We start from the raw sequence: 17735 nt of genomic DNA, 5'->3' as shown, positions 1-17735 counted from the left end.
AGGGGTGCCCCCCCCCCCCCCCCGTTTAAAATCTTGAATTGAACAAAAATATAATCAGACTGCCTTCAGTGCCGCCCTCACCTTGGAAAACTATGCACCCCAGGCGCCCCCTCAGAAGTTCAACGTTTAACACTACAGTTACGCCACTTTAAGACTAGACATTGAGTGTTTTGGACAGAGATACAGGAATGATGCGGCTGGGTTTTTTATTAGTCTTTTTGGCCCCAAAGCCGCCCTCAGTTTATTCTGAGTATCACCCGTTGTCCAGCGGAGCCCTCTCCGTACCGTATCCAACGTCTCATATCTGAGCAAAGCAAATTTTATGCGATACCGCGCCGTCGGCTTTAGAACTTGCGACGTCATTTCGATCAAAAATATGGACTAAGCTGTTGATTGGTAAATTTGGCTGACATATTTTTGTATACAACAATGGGATACTGAAGACCCGAAGCCGTTCACTGCATGGTCGGAATCTCGAGGTCAAGACGCAGTCTTCTTTTGCATAATTAATCGCCATGCTGTGCAAATATTCCATAATGGGGTGCTGTGGTCCAATGGTTACGGTGTTCGACTCGTGTGCCGTGGTACATGGGTTCGAATCCTGACCGTGGGAACATGGTGCTTGTGCTCTTGAGCAAGGCACTTTACCATTATTGCTTCGTCCTTCGGATGGGACGTAAAGCCGTAGGTCCCGTGTGTTGTGTAATGCACGTTAAAGAACCCAGTAACACTTATCGCTAAGAGAAGGGTTTGCCCCGGTGTTTCTGGCAGTGGCTGCAATATGCGCCGCAGTACCTTGTAAACCATTATAAGGTACTACATAATGGGTCTCATATTTCTCATAAACTTTATTTACCTTTCTTTAATAATAGACATAATTTCCAGCGCCTTGAGTACCTAATTGTTGGTAGATACGTGCGCTATATAAGACTCCGATATTATTATAATAGACTTCTCTCACTTCATGCATGGAAGGAATTAACTCGCTAAAGAAACAAAACGTAGCAGAGAAATATGTTGAAAAACACCTGTGGAACTATCATCACTTGGTAGGAACAGGAAAGTAGCAAAATATAAATGTGTCGTTTTGAAAATGATCTTAGGCAAAACTTTTATTTTGACCTAAACTCGAGAATCAGGACTGACGGACATTGGGCAGACAGTTATAGGGAATGTTAATATGTGAATACATCGTGCAACTTAAGTTAACCGTAAGTCGGCCGCGGTGAGTTTAACTGAAATACGTGACTTCCGGACACGTTGTGTTTTATTGGAGCTACAATGTGCGTAACGTCCTATTATTTTGGGAGTTGTTTTGTACGGAAACTCCAGAAGTGCCATCCTAGATGTTGAGATCCTGACATAATGTATCACGGGATGACATCTTACACGAAAAATGTCGACATCCTGAGATAATCTATTATCACGGGATGACGACATGTTTTAAGAGGGATGCCAACATCCTCGGATAGATCAATCACGGGTACCAGTAGGATCCCGACATCGTGAGACAATATATCACGGGATGACGGCATGCTGAAAGTAGAATGTCGACATCCCGAGATACCTTCGAAGGCTGTTTAGTGGAGTTATGAGAAAGCAATCCTACTTTCAGTCATCCCGTGATGAATGTCACAGGTTGTCGACATCCTACCCTTGGGATGTCGTTATCCCTATAGATACATTATCTGAGGATGTCGACATCGTATTTTTACGATGTCATCCTCCCGTGTAGGACGTTGACATCTTACGTGTAGGGTGTCGTCATCCCGTGAACAATTTTCTCAGCAGCTCAACATCTTGGATGGCACCTCCAGAGCTCCGTAGTTTGTTTTGCCGGTACTTGGCAATAAATGTATATTCCCTGAATATGCCGCATATCCTGTCACTGTAGTTAGTTACGAGTAAGTTTCTGGGGTACCGACGAGACGTTCACATGAGAGCTTGCACGCCCAGTTGGTCTGTGGCCAAACTGGTCGACCTTGCACCAACAATCACTCGTTAATAACGGTCGAGTGCTTCAATTCAGTGACAGATTAGGCAACAGCGTGACGTGTTTGCGATGAAAATCTCGCGTGAATACTGATGAGCATTATTTTTGGTCACAATACCATTTCCTGGATGGAAATCTGTACAGTGTGTGAATTGAGCTGACTTAATAGCGATGTTGGCCTATAAATTCAGACTCACACGTTCCACATAGTTAAACTCCTAAACGCCTGCAACTTGGGAATCTTGAGTCGGAAACGAGCTGTTCTTGGTTTTGGCATGGAGGAATAAGAACTTGGTCGAGTCTCCCTTCTGATTCACAATCTGCCCCGCTTGTCAGGGAAGATGGCTCAGTCAATGTGGCTTATTTTCTTTAGTGTGCTGCCTGCTTTGTACGTGGTGGATACGATGCCGCATGGCAGCAGCGTCGGTCAAGGTAAGTTACAGCACTTCAAAATAACGCCGGTAATTGGCTTCTGACACTGCCCCCCCCCCCCCCCCCCCCTGCTGACTGACTTTACTTAGTAAGGGAAGGGCTACTGACTTTATAACACTGACTCACTATCTCACCCAGGGGCGGATCCAGGCATTTTTGCACGGGGGGGGGGTCAGGCCGGTCAGAGTTTTTATTTCTGATTGTTGCGGACAGACGGACATATAGGTAATAGCACATTGTTACTGATGCACTTATTGTTATAATTTTGTTGGGGTGTCAGAGCGCTAGCGGGAGGGGGGGGGGGTCGACCCCCATACACCCCACCCTTTCTGGATCCGCGCCTATCACTCACTGACTCACTGAGGAGTAATGATGTCTCACACAACATCAACTGTTGCCAAACTTTCTGGTTCAGCTATATAGCCGAGCCTATAGTCTTGTTGAATCAATAGACTGGAAATGACTGCAGGAAGTGCTAGAATTATATTTTTGTCTTGCAGAACATAATAACTACCGCGTAGTGTGTTATTTCACGAACTGGGCTCAGTACCGGCCGGGAGCGGCACGTTTTGTGGCCGATAACATGGACCCGAGTCACTGCACACACATGATCTTCAGCTTTGCCAAGCTCAGCGACTCCAACACCAACCGTCTGGAGCCCTATGAATGGAACGACGAGTCAACAGACAACCTGGTCGGTAATTACGAAGCCATGAACAACCTGAAGCAGTACAACCCACGTCTCAAGACCCTACTGGCCGTGGGAGGCTGGTTGCACGGGACGCAGAAGTTCACCTACATGGCCGAGACGGTCGCCAGGAGGCAGGTCTTCATCCAAGACGCCATCCAGTATGTCCGAGAGAGAAACTTCGATGGACTTGACCTGGATTGGGAGTTTCCAGGGGCAGAGAACAGGGGAAGTCCGGCTGTCGACAAACAACGATTCACGCTTCTTGTTCAGGTTCGTACCTAATGTTAAGTTCACACATTCCCGATTTTTAAGCCGAATCGCCGCGAATAGCAATTCTTGAGTGAATCGGCCGGGGAATGGTTCTTGGCTGCCTCGGGATGATTCTGTTAGTTCGGTGAAAGATTGTCAAAGATCGGGAGCGCCCCGACAGTTATGGACATGTTCAAAATTGTCGGGGCAATGCGGGAACCAATTTCAATCTTGTTGTATTCGTAACTAATTCTGGATATTCTTACACTCAGCATTCTTACAAGTTTCGTAGAGTTATTTTTGGTGGCAACAGTCCAGAATCATGCCGAATCATTACGAATGTATCAATAAATGTACGAATATTATTCATAATAACTTACGAATACACTAGGATTTTGTTAAGAATAAATAAGAATAATCTAAGAACTTAGCAAGAATGAATCACGAATAATGCTGAACTATCCAGATTTTCCGATAAGAATTTATTAAGATTAACCAAGAATCAAGTAGAATTTAGTACGAATTGATCCAGAATAGTCCCGAATGATGTGGATATCTACGCTGCTCGGCAACTGGAACTGACTGACGATGAGCGCTTGTCTGGATCGGTTATACCGGGATCGCCTGGATTCTGGATTCCGCTTCGTTCTGCATGATTCTGGCTTGTTCTGATTGAAATCGGCTTAGTTCGGGGTTGTTCAGGAATGTTCGCATTACATTCGGCTTATTCGGTCTTTGTTCTTATTAAATTCGGAATGAAATCGGCATAATTCTGGGTCATTCTGGATGATTCTGGAGTGAGTCATATATTATTCTTGACAAAATCGCTACAATTTTATTCTGCACTAAATCGCAATCATTCGGCTTGATTCGGTCTGATTCGGCTTCCAGTTCGTACCTAGTTCTTGATTATTTCTGTTTCATTCTTAAGTTATTCTTACAAACAGCGCATCGGGGCTAATTTCTCCCGATGCCATTTTGGGGAATGCGAGATCGTTAAAGTCAAGTGTCACTCACTCCAATTTTGTTCCGATGTGTGTGTCCGGTACTGTCCAACTGTTCTCCCGCACGGCGGCTGGCCGAAGAAGTTGCCTGGACTACCGCGAGACGAAACCGGTGCTAGTCCCGCGAATATATATTTACAAACGTTCACAAGGTTACCGACGGACGGACGAAGACGACGAGAATTAACTAACTAGTATAAAACTTGGAATTGTTGACGAATAACGATGATAAACTGGCAAAAACTTGGCACTTCAAAATTACAGGAACGCGACGATAATAAGACGTTAGAAAGAAGGGCACGTCCTTCGCACGTGTTTGTGAACCAACGAAAAATCTATGTGAAACGCGTATTATGTACAGGTACCAGCGACACGCGAAAGTGCTGACAGGTCAAAGTATGACGAAATGCTGACAAAGGTCAGAGTTCGCGCGGGGTGGTCACCACATTAGCCCCCTCCTGAGAGCTTCTGGAAGAAGTGATCGAAAAAAACCCACATATATATACAATATTTACAGCGTTCAACCACAGTCGAACTGGAAGAGGTGCGCGGGCCAGTGAACCCGACGGCCGGGGCGTGTTGTTCGCTCGGTCGTGGTACTGTCCTGATCAACTGGAGCAGGCAGGGGAGGTGCCACCGGCGGGTTTTGAGGAGTTGGCACTGGCGGTTTTGGCGATGTTGGCAGTGGCAATCTATCCAAACTCACAGTGTCGCTCTTGCCGTTCATGTCCAGTGTATAGTATTTGTCTGCTCGCTCAAGTACACGATATGGGCCCTTGTACGGAGGTTCGAGTGGTTTGCGCACATGATCACATCGGACGAAAACGTGTGTGCAAGACAACAAGTCCTTGTGAAGCTGTGTGGTGCGGGTGTGCGGTCGTGTAGGTGCTGGCGCTATCTGACGCATGACGCGTTTGAGGCGATGAACATAATCTCCTGGGTCTAATCCAGCATCATTGACGGGTGCGACAAACTGTCCAGGGAGGCGCAATGCAGTTCCAAAGACGAGTTCCGCTGTCGAACACCCAATGTCCCGTTTGACGACTGTTCGGATGCCCAGCAGAACAAGCGTTTCCGTCCACCTGTTGGGCTCGTCCTGTGCTTTGAGTGAAGCTTTCAACTGTCCGTAGATCACTGGAAGCGCTCCACTAGTCCGTTTGCGATAGGATGGTACGACGTAGTGCGGATGCGTCGACTGCCAAGTAATGTTGTCAAGGCGTTGAACAGGGCTGATTCGAATTGTCGGCCGCGGTCGGTGGTGATTGTCGATGGTGTGCCATATCTTGTTACCCAATTGCTCACAAACGCTCTGGCGACAGTTTCGGCAGTTATGTCTGGGATCGGAATGGCTTCTGGCCACCTTGTGAAACGATCAATGCACGTGAGTGGGCCGACAATGTCAATATACACGTGGTCGAAACGGGCATCAGGGGTGATGAAGGTTCCTAGTGGTGTGATGGTATGCTGGTGCACCTTGGATTTCTGACAACGGATGCAGGTTTTAGCCCACGAACGAACATCGTGGTTCATGTTGGGCCATACAAAGCGTGCACTGACCAGCTTGAGAGTGGCTCTGATTCCGGGATGCGACTGGGAGTCGAACACTGCTCTTCGCATCACCTTGGGGACGAAGGGTCGAGGGGTTCCGGTAGCCATGTCACAAGCTAGGGTGTTCTTGCTTGCGACTAGTGGAATGTCCTGTAGCTGAAGAACCGACTGCTGTTTGTGTTGGAGTAAGTCCTCATCATTGCGCTGATGCTCGGTCATAACCTGGAAATCGATGGGAGATGATGGCATGGCAGAGAACGTGTTCAGGCTAATGCGTGACAACGCGTCAGCGACATCGTTGTGTTTACCCTGAACATGTCTGATGTCAGTTGTGTACTGCGACACGTAGTCAAGTTGTCGGATCTCGCGGGGGAGTATCTATCCGAGCTTGCAGCGAGTGCGTGTGTCAGCGGTTTATGATCTGTTAAGATGGAGAATGCGCGACCCTCGACAACATGGCGGAAGTGGCGGATGGCAAGGTAAGCCGCTAACAGCTCCCGGCCGAACGTGCTGTATTTGGTCTCCGCAGGTTGCAGCTTTCGCGAGAAGAAAGCAATGGGACACCAGATGCCATGTTCCAGCTGTTGCAGGACTCCACCCACGGCGAAATCAGAGGCATCGACCATCAGGCTTAACTCGGCATCGGATCGAGGATGGGACAAACGAGTTGCATTGATCAAAGCCAACTTGACTGCTTCGAAGGCATCGATTGCCGTGTGGGTCAGTTCGATTGTCTTCTTGGGTTTTCCAGCGAGTAGGTCGGTCAGAGGTCGTGCCAAGGCAGCACAGTGGGGTATGAAGCGGCGATAGAAGTTGACCAGTCCAAGAAATTCGCGCAATTTCTTGGTTGAATTGGGGACTGGGAACCGTTTGATCGCGTCAACCTTCGTGTCCAGTGGCCGAATACCGTCCTGGTCGATCTGGTGGCCTAGGAAGTGTAGTGACGGCACGCCAAATTCGCATTTGGCTGGATTCACCACAACACCGTACTGATCAAGTCGCTCGAAAAGCGTCCGAAGATGCGACTCGTGCTCCTCTTCGCTATGGCTGGCGATGAGTAAATCGTCGATGTAGGCGTATACGAAATCCAACCCATGCAACACTTTGTCAATGAAACGCTGAAACGTCTGGGCTGCGTTCCGCAATCCAAAAGGCATGCGCAAGAATTCGAACATGCCAAATGGAGTGGTGATGGCCGTCTTCGGAATGTCACTCGGCTCTACGGGGATTTGATGGTATGCTCGGACTAAATCCACCTTCGAGAAAACAGTCTGGCCATGCAAAGACGAAGTGATGTCATGTACATGTGGGATTGGATAGCGATCAGGGACGGATGCATTGTTCAGAGCGCGGTAATCCCCGCATGGTCTCCAATCACCCTGTGTTCCTTTCGGCACCATAATGCAATGGCGATGACCAACTACTATTGGAGGGACGGATGATGCCCAATTGTAGCATGTGGTCGAACTCCGCCTTGGCGATTTACAATTTGTCCGGAGCAAGGTGCCGTGGCCTGGCGGATACAGGAGGGCCTTTCGTTGTGATGTGATGGGTGACATCATGTTTGGGTATTGCATCCTTGAAGCAAGGTTTGGCAATGGCAGGGAACTGACCCAAAATGGCTGTGTATCGAGTGTTCGGGGATAGGCCAGCAAAAACAGGGCTGAGAACATTGGTGCTTGTTGCAATGCCTTGTATGCTAAGACTAGTCGTTGAATCTATGAGTTTTCTGTCTTTCATGTCGACCAATAACCCGAAATGGCGTAGGAAATCTGCTCCCAAAATTGCAACTGGTACATCAGCAATTGTAAAAATCCACCTGCATGTACGCCTAAGACCCAAATCAATTGTCATTGAACGCTCACCGTATGTGTGAATCCGTGTCTTGTTGACTGCCTCGAGCACAAAATCACTCCTTCAGCACTGCTTGTCTCGTGGCGTTGGAGGGAGGATGCTGACCTCAGCACCGGTGTCCACGAGGAACTTGGAGCCTGGGATTTTGTCATACACATGGAAAAGGCGACATTGATTGGGTGTGCCAGTGGATGAAGTCGCCCTTATCCGCTGGCCTGCTGGTTTCCCTGGGCCGTGTTGGAACTGTGGTTGCGTGTGTAGTTGCATGGTTCCTTGCAGTTACGAGCTTTGTCCCCGTATTTCCAATGGTACCAGCAGGAATCAGAAGGGATGTCCCCCGACGCGGAAGAACTGCGATCGCGTCTGTGCTGGCTTTGGTCGCGACTGCGGCTCCTCGACCGACCGTGTTGATACTGGTTCTGGCGCACCAACAACTCCATTTGGGCCGTGAGCTTTTCGACTTGAGCTTGACTGCAGCAACAAGTGCTGGTGCTGGAACGGCAGCACAGGCCTGAGCTGATGACGGGGAAACTTCGACGATTTTGTCCGTGAGCTTAGCGAGTTGTGCGATGTCGACGTCGCTTGTCGAGGCCAAGATCAGTTGGATGTTTGTTGGCAGGCGTTGCATGAACAACTGCTTCAGGATTGCAGGCTCCAGTGTGTTATCGCCGAGGAGTTGTTCCATGGTTCGAAGTAACTGCGAGGGCTTCTTATCCCCAAGCTCTTCTGTAGTCAACAGTTTCTGGAGGCGCTTTCGCTCCGACTCGCTAGTGCGTTTGATGAGCTCCTCCTTCAGTTTGGAATATGGGTTATCAGCCGGTTGGTTGACTAACAGGTCCCTTACTTCCTGCGCAATGGATGGTTGTAGAGACGCGATTACGTACGAGTATTTCGTGAGTTCCGATTTGATACCACGGGTAAGAAACTGCGCCTCAACTTGTGCGAACCATATCACCGGGTCGTTGGGCCAGTACGGTGGGAGTTTCAAGGCTACTGCACTGACTGGTGATGCTCCAGAATCTGGGTTTTGCGGCTCCGATTTGGTAGTCATCGCACGTTTTTGGGTCACCACTTTGGGGAATGCGAGATCGTTAAAGGGAATATACATCATTTGCTTTTGCTGTAATTTTCAGAAATGGATGGAATTGGGGGGTTGGAAATATATAGCAAATATAGTTACACTGACTTTTTTGAGGTTTTGGGTTCGAAAATGCTATCAAAACCAAGAAAAACAATCATTTGCCTGTAGTCTGGTTCCCTGACTCCATATAAGAAGAAACAGAGCAGTTTACATAAATTGGGGAATTGTAAGGTCAGGGTACCAGTCTAGCTGGCTTGTACCCGTTCATAGGTGTGTAATCGATTGCAAACAAGTGCGATGGTCAATTGGGGCCAGTATTTGAAAAAAAGCCAGTTTTTTCCAACGCTGGTCGGCCGACCGACCAGCGTTGGAAATTGATACAAAAATACCACTTTTCTTGAAAATGACAGTATACCAGGTGCCATGATTTTACAGGATGCTTTACACTGTCATTCACTAACAGTCCAGCAAGGTATTTCAAAATGATTTGGTAGTTTTATTTTTTGATGTTTGCAAATGTTGTATTTTCCCTTTAAAGTCAAGTGTCACTCACCCCAATTTTGTTCCGATGTGTGTGTCCGGTACTGTCCAACTGTTCTCCCGCACGGCGGCTGGCCGAAGAAGTTGCCTGGACTACCGCGAGACGAAACCGGTGCTAGTCCCGCGAATATATATTTACAAACGTTCACAAGGTTACCGACGGACGGACGAAGACGACGAGAATTAACTAACTAGTATAAAACTTGGAATTGCTGACGAATAACGATGATAAACTGGCAAAAACTTGGCACTTCAAAATTACGCGACGATAATAAGACGTTAGAAAGAAGGGCACGTCCTTCGCACGTGTTTGTGAACCAACGAAAAATCTATGTGAAACGCGTATTATGAACAGGTACCAGCGACACGCGAAAGTGCTGACAAGGTCAAAGTATGACGAAATGCTGACAAGGTCAGAGTTCGCGCGGGGTGGTCACCACACCATCAAGAATTTTTATTCGGGATAATAAAGTTACTTTGCTTACATGCTTACATTAAGCCAAACAGATAACTATAGCGTGGAAGGCAAAGTTTCCCGTTAACAGATAATAGTCCGTGGGACGGTGACGAAAGCCCGATCCGAAAGTGCTTTATTAGTTTCTGAGATACGTGATCTGGTCCGCCGAATTTGATAAAAACCTTCCAGATAAATAACTTGTCGTGTACTTTATCGAATAAACCGTGTGCCCGCTTCCACAAGTAGTTTGGAAATGAGAAAATCTTCGATAAAACACTCAAGAATTCTGCATGAGGGGAAAAACATATTAAGAAAAAGCGCCCACTATTGGCATAGTGAATGAACGTTTTGCACGCAGTGCGTGCGGGCCTGCCTTCCTGAATCTTTCTTTAATGATGGATTCTAACTTTTTGTATTTGTCATTTCTTAAGCAAGCCTACAAAAAATACTTCATTACAGTTATGTTCAATTTGAAATGATCAGGGATCCCCTTAAGGTTTAAGACCGCTGGTAATTTATAAGCCTATATAAAAATCGATGTGTTAAACCCAAGAGCCACTGAGAATACCGTCAATTCTTATAAGGTAACACTAACTATTCAATTTGTTTCCTACAAAATTAATAACGTGTAGCTCCTCCAGTTCCACCACTGCTACTGGAGGCGCCGTTCAAAGCAGAAGATATATAAAACCCCATTTGACAATAGGGGGCCTCTTCGTTGTAAAGGCAAACAAAGCAGTGAAACGGCTATTTTTTATTTAATTATTCATGGCACCTGCCCCCTCCCCCAAGACGCCACTATTCACATTTTCCTCACTTGTATAACGTATATTATCCGTGCTGTAATGAGATTGTTTTCATATGGAATCGAATTCCTTGATTGATAGGCTACACAAAATCGAGTGCTATAGCGCAAAAACAATGTATCTGTACAAGGATAAATGTACAACTTTGGAAGAAAATGTTTTCTTCTTCTTATGAATGGTGTCTTCAATCAAAGGTCATAATGACGTAATAGTTATGGAATCCAACAGGAGCTACGTGCAGCCTTTGAAGAGGAGGCATCGATTACAGGTAGAGAGCGCCTCCTATTGACGTCGGCTTGCTCATCGGTGCCATTCGTCATCGCAAATGGCTACGAAATTGCGGCCATCTCAAGGTGAACTATTAACCTTTTGTTCATTCTTTTAATTTGAAATAATAATGGTTGAGTTCAAAAGCTTCAATTCATCACTTTTTTTCGCGACAAGTTGTTTTTTCTTGTCTTACTTTTCAATATAAGACATTTCATACACAATTTTGTACGGTAACTTACAATTTTTTCCCGTGTCCGGGTCTTTGCTTAAAGGTAATGGGCACCATTTGTAAATATTCAGAAATTAACATTGAAATTCCATGAAATAGCCTTCTTGATTGTAAGTGAATAACAGGAGCAAGTGTCTTATAATGCTGTCATTTTCGAGAAAAGGGGAATTTCTCATCATTTCCTCGCGAGATCGAGGAAAGACCAAACCTTCGCGCTTTCATCGCAAACCCATTCTTTGCGTCGAGAACAATGGAGATGAATTTTCACAGTTTTCTCAAAAAGTATGGCATCTACTGAGCTGACATTACTTAAGTTTTTTAATATAACCTGCCTCATATTTATTGTTTTTGAATCAGCAAAAACGGTGTTTTTTTTCTGAAATGGTGTCCATTACCTTTAAAAAATTACAGGTTCCCGTGTAAAAACCTTTACAGGCACACTAAATTTAAGATTCGTCCAAAGTGTTTGTGATTCTTGTTCGAAACATTTGAAAGAAGTGATACCAAATATTGTTATGGGAAGAGTAATGGGCCCTACTTCTTCACTGTGTTTTTAAATTCGCTTTTATACGACATGCTTGTCAATGACCTTCTGCAGTGCCCTAGATTTCATCAACTTGATGGCGTACGATTTACACGGTTCATGGGAAGGCACTACCGGCCACCACACATCGTTGTACCCTGGTATGTCAGATGTCGGTGACAATCGCCTTCTTACTGTGGTATGTCTTCGTTTATCTTCCCTATTCTTGAAATTTACCTTTTAAGTCTCCATCAAAATGATATTATCTATTATGGTCGTCTTTCTTCTTCTTTTTCAAAATAAATATCTGATAACCGTCTACTCTTTTGGTTCTGTCAATGTGTACCCACTGTGCATGTTGGACCCATAAATTTGCCTGAGTAGGATGATGAATCGTGCATGATAATGAATTATTCGCAGGAAAATGAATAGATTCCCTAAACGTGCGATAGATTATTCTTGTTTCCAAACAAGCTATAAACTTTCTGTGCTTTGTTTCTTCCAGTCCAACGCCGTCGATATTTGGCTGAAGGGCGGGACGCCACCCTCTAAGCTTGGCCTAGGGATGGGTCTGTATGGCCGCTCCTTCAACCTTACCGGCCAGGCGACCGGCATAGGTGCTCCCGCTAGCGGGGCAGGTACGCCCGGTGGTTCCACCCAAGAAGCCGGTTTCCTGTCTTATTACGAAGTAAGGAGAACAATGCACCCCTAAAAATATACGATGCATACAAGGGTTGCTGTCATGGATGAATAAAAAACTGCAGGCCAGCCGGGGCTCTCAGTGAGACACTGAATGACATTATAGGGACTGCTCAGCTTTTCTTGATGGGCATCCTGTTTACAAAAGAAAATAGCGAGGTCCTCAATTTCAGAGATTATTTGAAATCATCTATTATGTAGATGTATCACAATAATTGTAATAAGTAATCAATATGCGATTTTTTGGGGTCAAAATGACAGATTTGTGAAAAACTCCAGGATGGCCGGCTGACACGGGTTTGGGATCCGGAACGTCAAGTTCCATATGCCTTCCAGGACAGCCAATGGGTTGGCTATGACGATCCACAGAGCATCCAAATCAAGGTATGGTCACCAATAAGGCCTTTTTGATGATATGATAAGACATGACACAAATAATAACAATATAGTGCCTATGCCAGAACACTCTCTCGAGAAGGGGTGGGCATATGAAACAACAAAAACCATACTTTCCAGTGTTGTTGACTCGAGTCGCTGACTCGGACGCGAGTCGGACTCAGTCGCTATTTATTTTGACTCGAGACTTGACTTGACTTGACTTGGGGAAAAAATGACTTGAGACTTGACTTGACTCGAAAAAATATGACTTGAGACTTGACTTGACTCGAATAAATTTGACTTGCTGACATGAACACGTTTCTTAAAGTTCCAAAAAACAGAAACCCCTGGGCGTTCGTGCACATTGCATAATCGGTTGAAAAGAATCAACAGAATCTATGCAGATCATGCATAGCGAATTAGCAACCAGCATGCGATAGCTGGGAATCATGAGCCTGCCACACGTCATGTACATGACTGTCTGTGTGCGTGTGTTATGATACTTGTACTCAAGCTCATGCAAGGTGAAGTTTGTGCCGTGCGTATAGTCCGAGTACCGTCCGTTGTTAGAGCAGTACGTCATTCCATAGAGACCATAGGTTATACGTACACATTGAGTGGTTTACCGGTAAGCTTGCTATAAAATAAATGCAACTGGGGTTTAAACGACTGGAAAACGGCTGATACCCTTAATTCGCCACAAAGCAACGAGAATTCACATCATGTATTTAACGAAAACGTTTGGAAGGACATTTTGTCTGACGTCTTTCAAACATTCAACATGATGGAACTAGTTTGAAAATATTGGACAGGATATTTGAAAAGTACGATTTTTTAATCTCCTTACATTCCCTACTCCGGCTCCATCGTCGAACACATAAACTGGTTCCCATAAGTAGTGTGTGCATTTAAAATTTAAAAAAAAGTCTTGAGACGAGACTTGACTTGGAAAAAAACTGGCTTGGGACTTGACTTGACTTGTGAAAATTTGACTCGAGACTTGACTTGACTTGGAAACAAATTGACTTGAGACTTGACTTGCTGAAATTTGACTTGGGACTTGATTGACTTGGAAAGAAAATGACTTGGTTACAACTCTGATACTTTCCTTGCACCCTTCAAACTCCCCTGTGAACTCGAGTTTTGACAATTTCTATTACTGTGTTTTGAAAAGGTCGATTTTCTTCTGGGACAAAGCTTGGGCGGAGCCATGCTGTGGGCTGTAGATTTAGACGATTTCAACGGGAACTGTGGAGAGACATGGCCGCTGATGAAAGCCATCAACCGCGGACTTACTTTAGGTAGGCGTATTTCCGATTCTGTGACCAGCTTTAGAAACAGTGAGGGCATGCTTTGCAACAAACGTTTTCAAAACAAATAGGTAGTTTGCTTAAGGTTCAGGCAAAAGATTATTCACCAATTAGTTTGATGCATTTCTGTACAACAAATTCAAGAATATGGGGTGAAAGTTTGTTCATGTATTTTGGCTAAAATTAATGATTAATCAGTTATCAAAAAATTGCAATAGAACACTTTTTAATGGTTTATGTGTGTGGTTCTTAAGTCCCGATTTCTTTATTGTTCTGTCTTACTTAAAATTTCTTTTGAACCTTCTAAAATGCTGAATACACTTGGTATCGATGCAGTGACCGACGAAGAATCTCCTGCAGAAACACGTCAAGCCAGTACCCCATTCACCTGCCTAGGCATATCTGATGGTTATTACGTGGACCCAAGCAGCTGCAGGATGTACTACATCTGCAACAACGGAGTCGCAAGCCATCTTCCATGCGGGCAAGGCCTATATTTTGACCCGCAGTCCGGTACATGCAACTACCCTGAAAACGTCCAGTGCAACGTTCCGGACACACCGCTCTTCTGTGATGACCGCGCCGACGGATTTTACATGGACCCAGCCGACTGCAGCAAATTCTTTCAATGTGCCTCCGGCCTGACGTACCCAAATTCCTGCCTATCGGGTCTCTTGTGGAACACTGACAGCAACTTCTGCGACTGGCCTGGTAATGTCAACTGTAACCAGTCCGTTGTCTTCTCGTGTCAGGACCGAGGGCATGGTTATTACGGAGACCCGTACGACTGTGCGGGGTTCTACCACTGCGCTGTTGGCAAGGCGTACCGGTATAGCTGTGGGCACCTGTACTGGAATGCACTAATTGGTGGTTGTGACAACCCTGCCAATGTGCAGTGCATACTAGCTTAGAGGGATATATTCAGTCTCACTTTGAACTACAGTCTTCCGTAAATCATTTCAAACAAAACATTGAGTTTAGGCCTATGTTAGCAATACATTATACTTTTTTGTGGTAATGAATTTCTCATTTTAGGATCATGGTGCCAATGGGTTGTATTTTTATCACGATGCAAACTTTTTAAAATTTGCATTAGAGATGAAACAATAATCGTTTGTATCCTATTTAATTTCATAAAGGTCCTTACATTAAATCATTCCAATTAAAAGAAATTAATTGACCTTGCTGTGACTTGTTGATGTTCAAATTGACCGCAAGCTCAAGGTAGTCTTGCTCATTTCCCTCGAAGACCTCAATCAATCCTTCTCGATCTACCTGGGACTCTTGCGTAGCGCCCACGAGCTGCCATTTCCCCCCTCTCCCCCCCCAAAAAAAATATGCGTATAAAACTGTAATGAAAGCTTGTTTTCGAAAAACATCGGCGAAGTGATTTCCTGTGCCAAAAAGTGAACCGTATTTATGTCTCTAACATTCTGAAGGAAATAAAAGTTTAATCATACAAAAAGGACTCTTTCTCTATGTTTTAACAGAGCGTTTTTAGATTGCGCAAATTAGAGAAATACCTGCCCCAAAATGAACTTGAATGACTAAACACACGCCTCAAAAGTCTCTTGCTAATTTGAATGCTGTTTTGTTGAATTGTTACATTGGATGGATATTTTGGTAATCGAATGACGCAATAGAAATTTTCCCTAGTCATAAAACGAAATAGAATGACCATTTTTAGCAGCATTAAATTTCGCGCGAAAGAGAATGGCGCTGTGGTATATTTATAAAATTGGCTGCTCTTTTGCCGAAATTGATCTGGAAAACATATAGTAAAGGTTTTCCCGCACATTAAATTAAAACTCATAAACGGTTTACTTCATTTTCGTCTTAAAAATTCATGAGTTTCGCAAAAATAGCATTCGAATTCATCTTGATAGTGGCCAATTTGAAGCGACGTAGCGTCCTGCTGTCATTCCCGTGGTTCGTATTAGATTTCAGGCGTTCAAATTCGTTTTAAGACCTGATATTTTCATGTTTAACATTTGAAGCATTCCATTACACATTTTAATCATGCAATTTTAACAACAGGGCATTCAAATTAAAATTGCACAAACGAGCATCCAAATTCGCCGGAGCTTCCAGCTGTGTAAGTTTGGTCATTCAAATTCACCATTAAGCAGGCATTTGTGAAAAGTAAGCAAAATGAATTCGAAATGGGTTTATGTCATTCCGTTGTTTGTTAGAATTAGATGGAGTGCCTTTGTTCCAATTTGGAAGTATGGATATAAAAACCTGTCTCCAACAAGATTCTGCCAATACTCTGATCACCGTGCAAACTGTTAGCTTGAAGCACTAGAAATATCAACATGGCAGCTTATGGGCGTTACATGAGAATTTCAAATGTAGATGCTTGGCACGGCAAGAGATCGATGGCTAACAGACCTGCAGGAGACAGTATCCTCATCATTCCAAAATAAAGAGCGACAAAAAAAGGGACTCTAAGATGATTAAACATCTAAAAAGTTAAAGAGATATAAACAAATATATATAACCAAGATCACAATTGAAAACAGAAGATCAAAAACCCAAAGATAAAGAATTAAGAACATATAGACTTATGTGAACACGGTAAAAAAGATGGGAAAACATCACCTACGTTTACTGTTGCCTATAAGTTTGTTGTTTCATATATTTATAAATAGGTTTTCCCGGCCAGTTTCGCAAAAATAGCATTCGAATTCATCTTGATAGTGGCCAATTTGAAGCGACGTAGCGTCCTGCTGTCATTCCCGTGGTTCGTATTAGATTTCAGGCGTTCAAATTCGTTTTAAGACCTGATATTTTCATGTTTAACACATCCTAAATTGAAGTTATGTCATTCGGTTTAAATGATCATTCAATTTAGCAGTCGGTTTGGTTTAGGGTTATTTGCATCAGATTCTTGTTTTCGTTTTCATTTCCGCGCATTCTATTTAGCACTTTTTGCATTCAAAATAAAAGTAAACGAAAGTAGACGATGCGAGTTTTTTCATTTCTTTCACCCTTTCAAGTTTTGTTTCTGCTTCAGATCGTGGTCCATTTTTGTTTTTCTGCCCCCCCCCCCCCTCTTGACAGGTTTTTCTGTCTGCCAGATCTGAGATACGTTGCTACATTTGACCTGTCAGTTTATGGCAAGCTTGTCTGCAAGTTCAAAATAGTCTTGGGCATTGCCATCGAAAGCTTCGATCAAACGACCAAGGTCTACATTTGAATTCTCATGAAACGCCCATGAGCCGGCATATTGATATTTCTAGTGCTTCGATCTAACAGTTTGCATGGTGATCAGCGTTGTCGCAGAGTCTTGTTGGAGGTTTTTATATCTATATTTCCAAACATGGGCGTCCCCAGGATTTTTTTTCTAGAGGGGGGCAAAACATATTTCCCCCCAAAATGCCTGTATTTCCCATCATATTCTCGATTTATCAGTTTTAGAGGGGGCACGGACATTCCCCCAAACCATTGAATTTACAGCAATATGACTTCGCGCCTCTTTTTCTTTTCTTTTTCCCCCTCTTTTTTGTGTTTTTTTTCTTGGGAGGGGGGGGGGAGAAGGTGCCCCCTGCTCCCCCCCCCCCCCGTGACGCCCATGTTTCCAAATTGGAACAAAAGCACTCCATCTTATTCTAACAAACAACGGAACGACATGGACCTATTTCGAATTACTTTGCTTACTTTACACACAT

General features: G+C 44.5%; 1 protein-coding gene across 1 annotated transcript; it reads left to right on the top strand.

Moving 5' to 3' along the window:
* Positions 1 to 2023: 2023 nt before the first annotated feature.
* LOC119723324 (chitotriosidase-1-like) lies at positions 2024 to 15240 on the top strand. The gene is made up of 8 exons (XM_038193892.1): positions 2024 to 2425; positions 2926 to 3386; positions 10884 to 11008; positions 11753 to 11876; positions 12183 to 12365; positions 12638 to 12760; positions 13929 to 14055; positions 14401 to 15240. Exons 1-8 carry the CDS (start codon positions 2335 to 2337, stop codon positions 14973 to 14975), a joined length of 1809 nt encoding a protein of 602 aa, XP_038049820.1. The 5' UTR covers positions 2024 to 2334; the 3' UTR covers positions 14976 to 15240.
* The last annotated feature ends 2495 nt before the right edge of the window (positions 15241 to 17735 follow it).

This window comes from Patiria miniata, unplaced genomic scaffold, assembly GCF_015706575.1.
Source record: "Patiria miniata isolate m_02_andy unplaced genomic scaffold, ASM1570657v1 HiC_scaffold_17, whole genome shotgun sequence".
NCBI lineage: Eukaryota > Metazoa > Echinodermata > Asteroidea > Valvatida > Asterinidae > Patiria > Patiria miniata.
The sequence above is the reverse complement of the archived record's forward strand: the minus strand, read 5'-3'. Positions and strand labels throughout refer to the sequence as shown.

What these genes read in the sequence shown, in the direction of transcription:
- LOC119723324 (XM_038193892.1), top strand. Translation starts at nt 2,335, where the DNA reads ATGGCTCAGTCAATGTGGCTTATTTTCTTTAGTGTGCTGCCTGCTTTG. An exon ending in GATTCACGCTTCTTGTTCAG is followed by an intron (nt 3,387 to 10,883) that starts GTTCGTACCTAA and finishes GGAATCCAACAG; the next exon opens with GAGCTACGTGCAGCCTTTGA. An exon ending in CAACCGCGGACTTACTTTAG is followed by an intron (nt 14,056 to 14,400) that starts GTAGGCGTATTT and finishes GTATCGATGCAG; the next exon opens with TGACCGACGAAGAATCTCCT.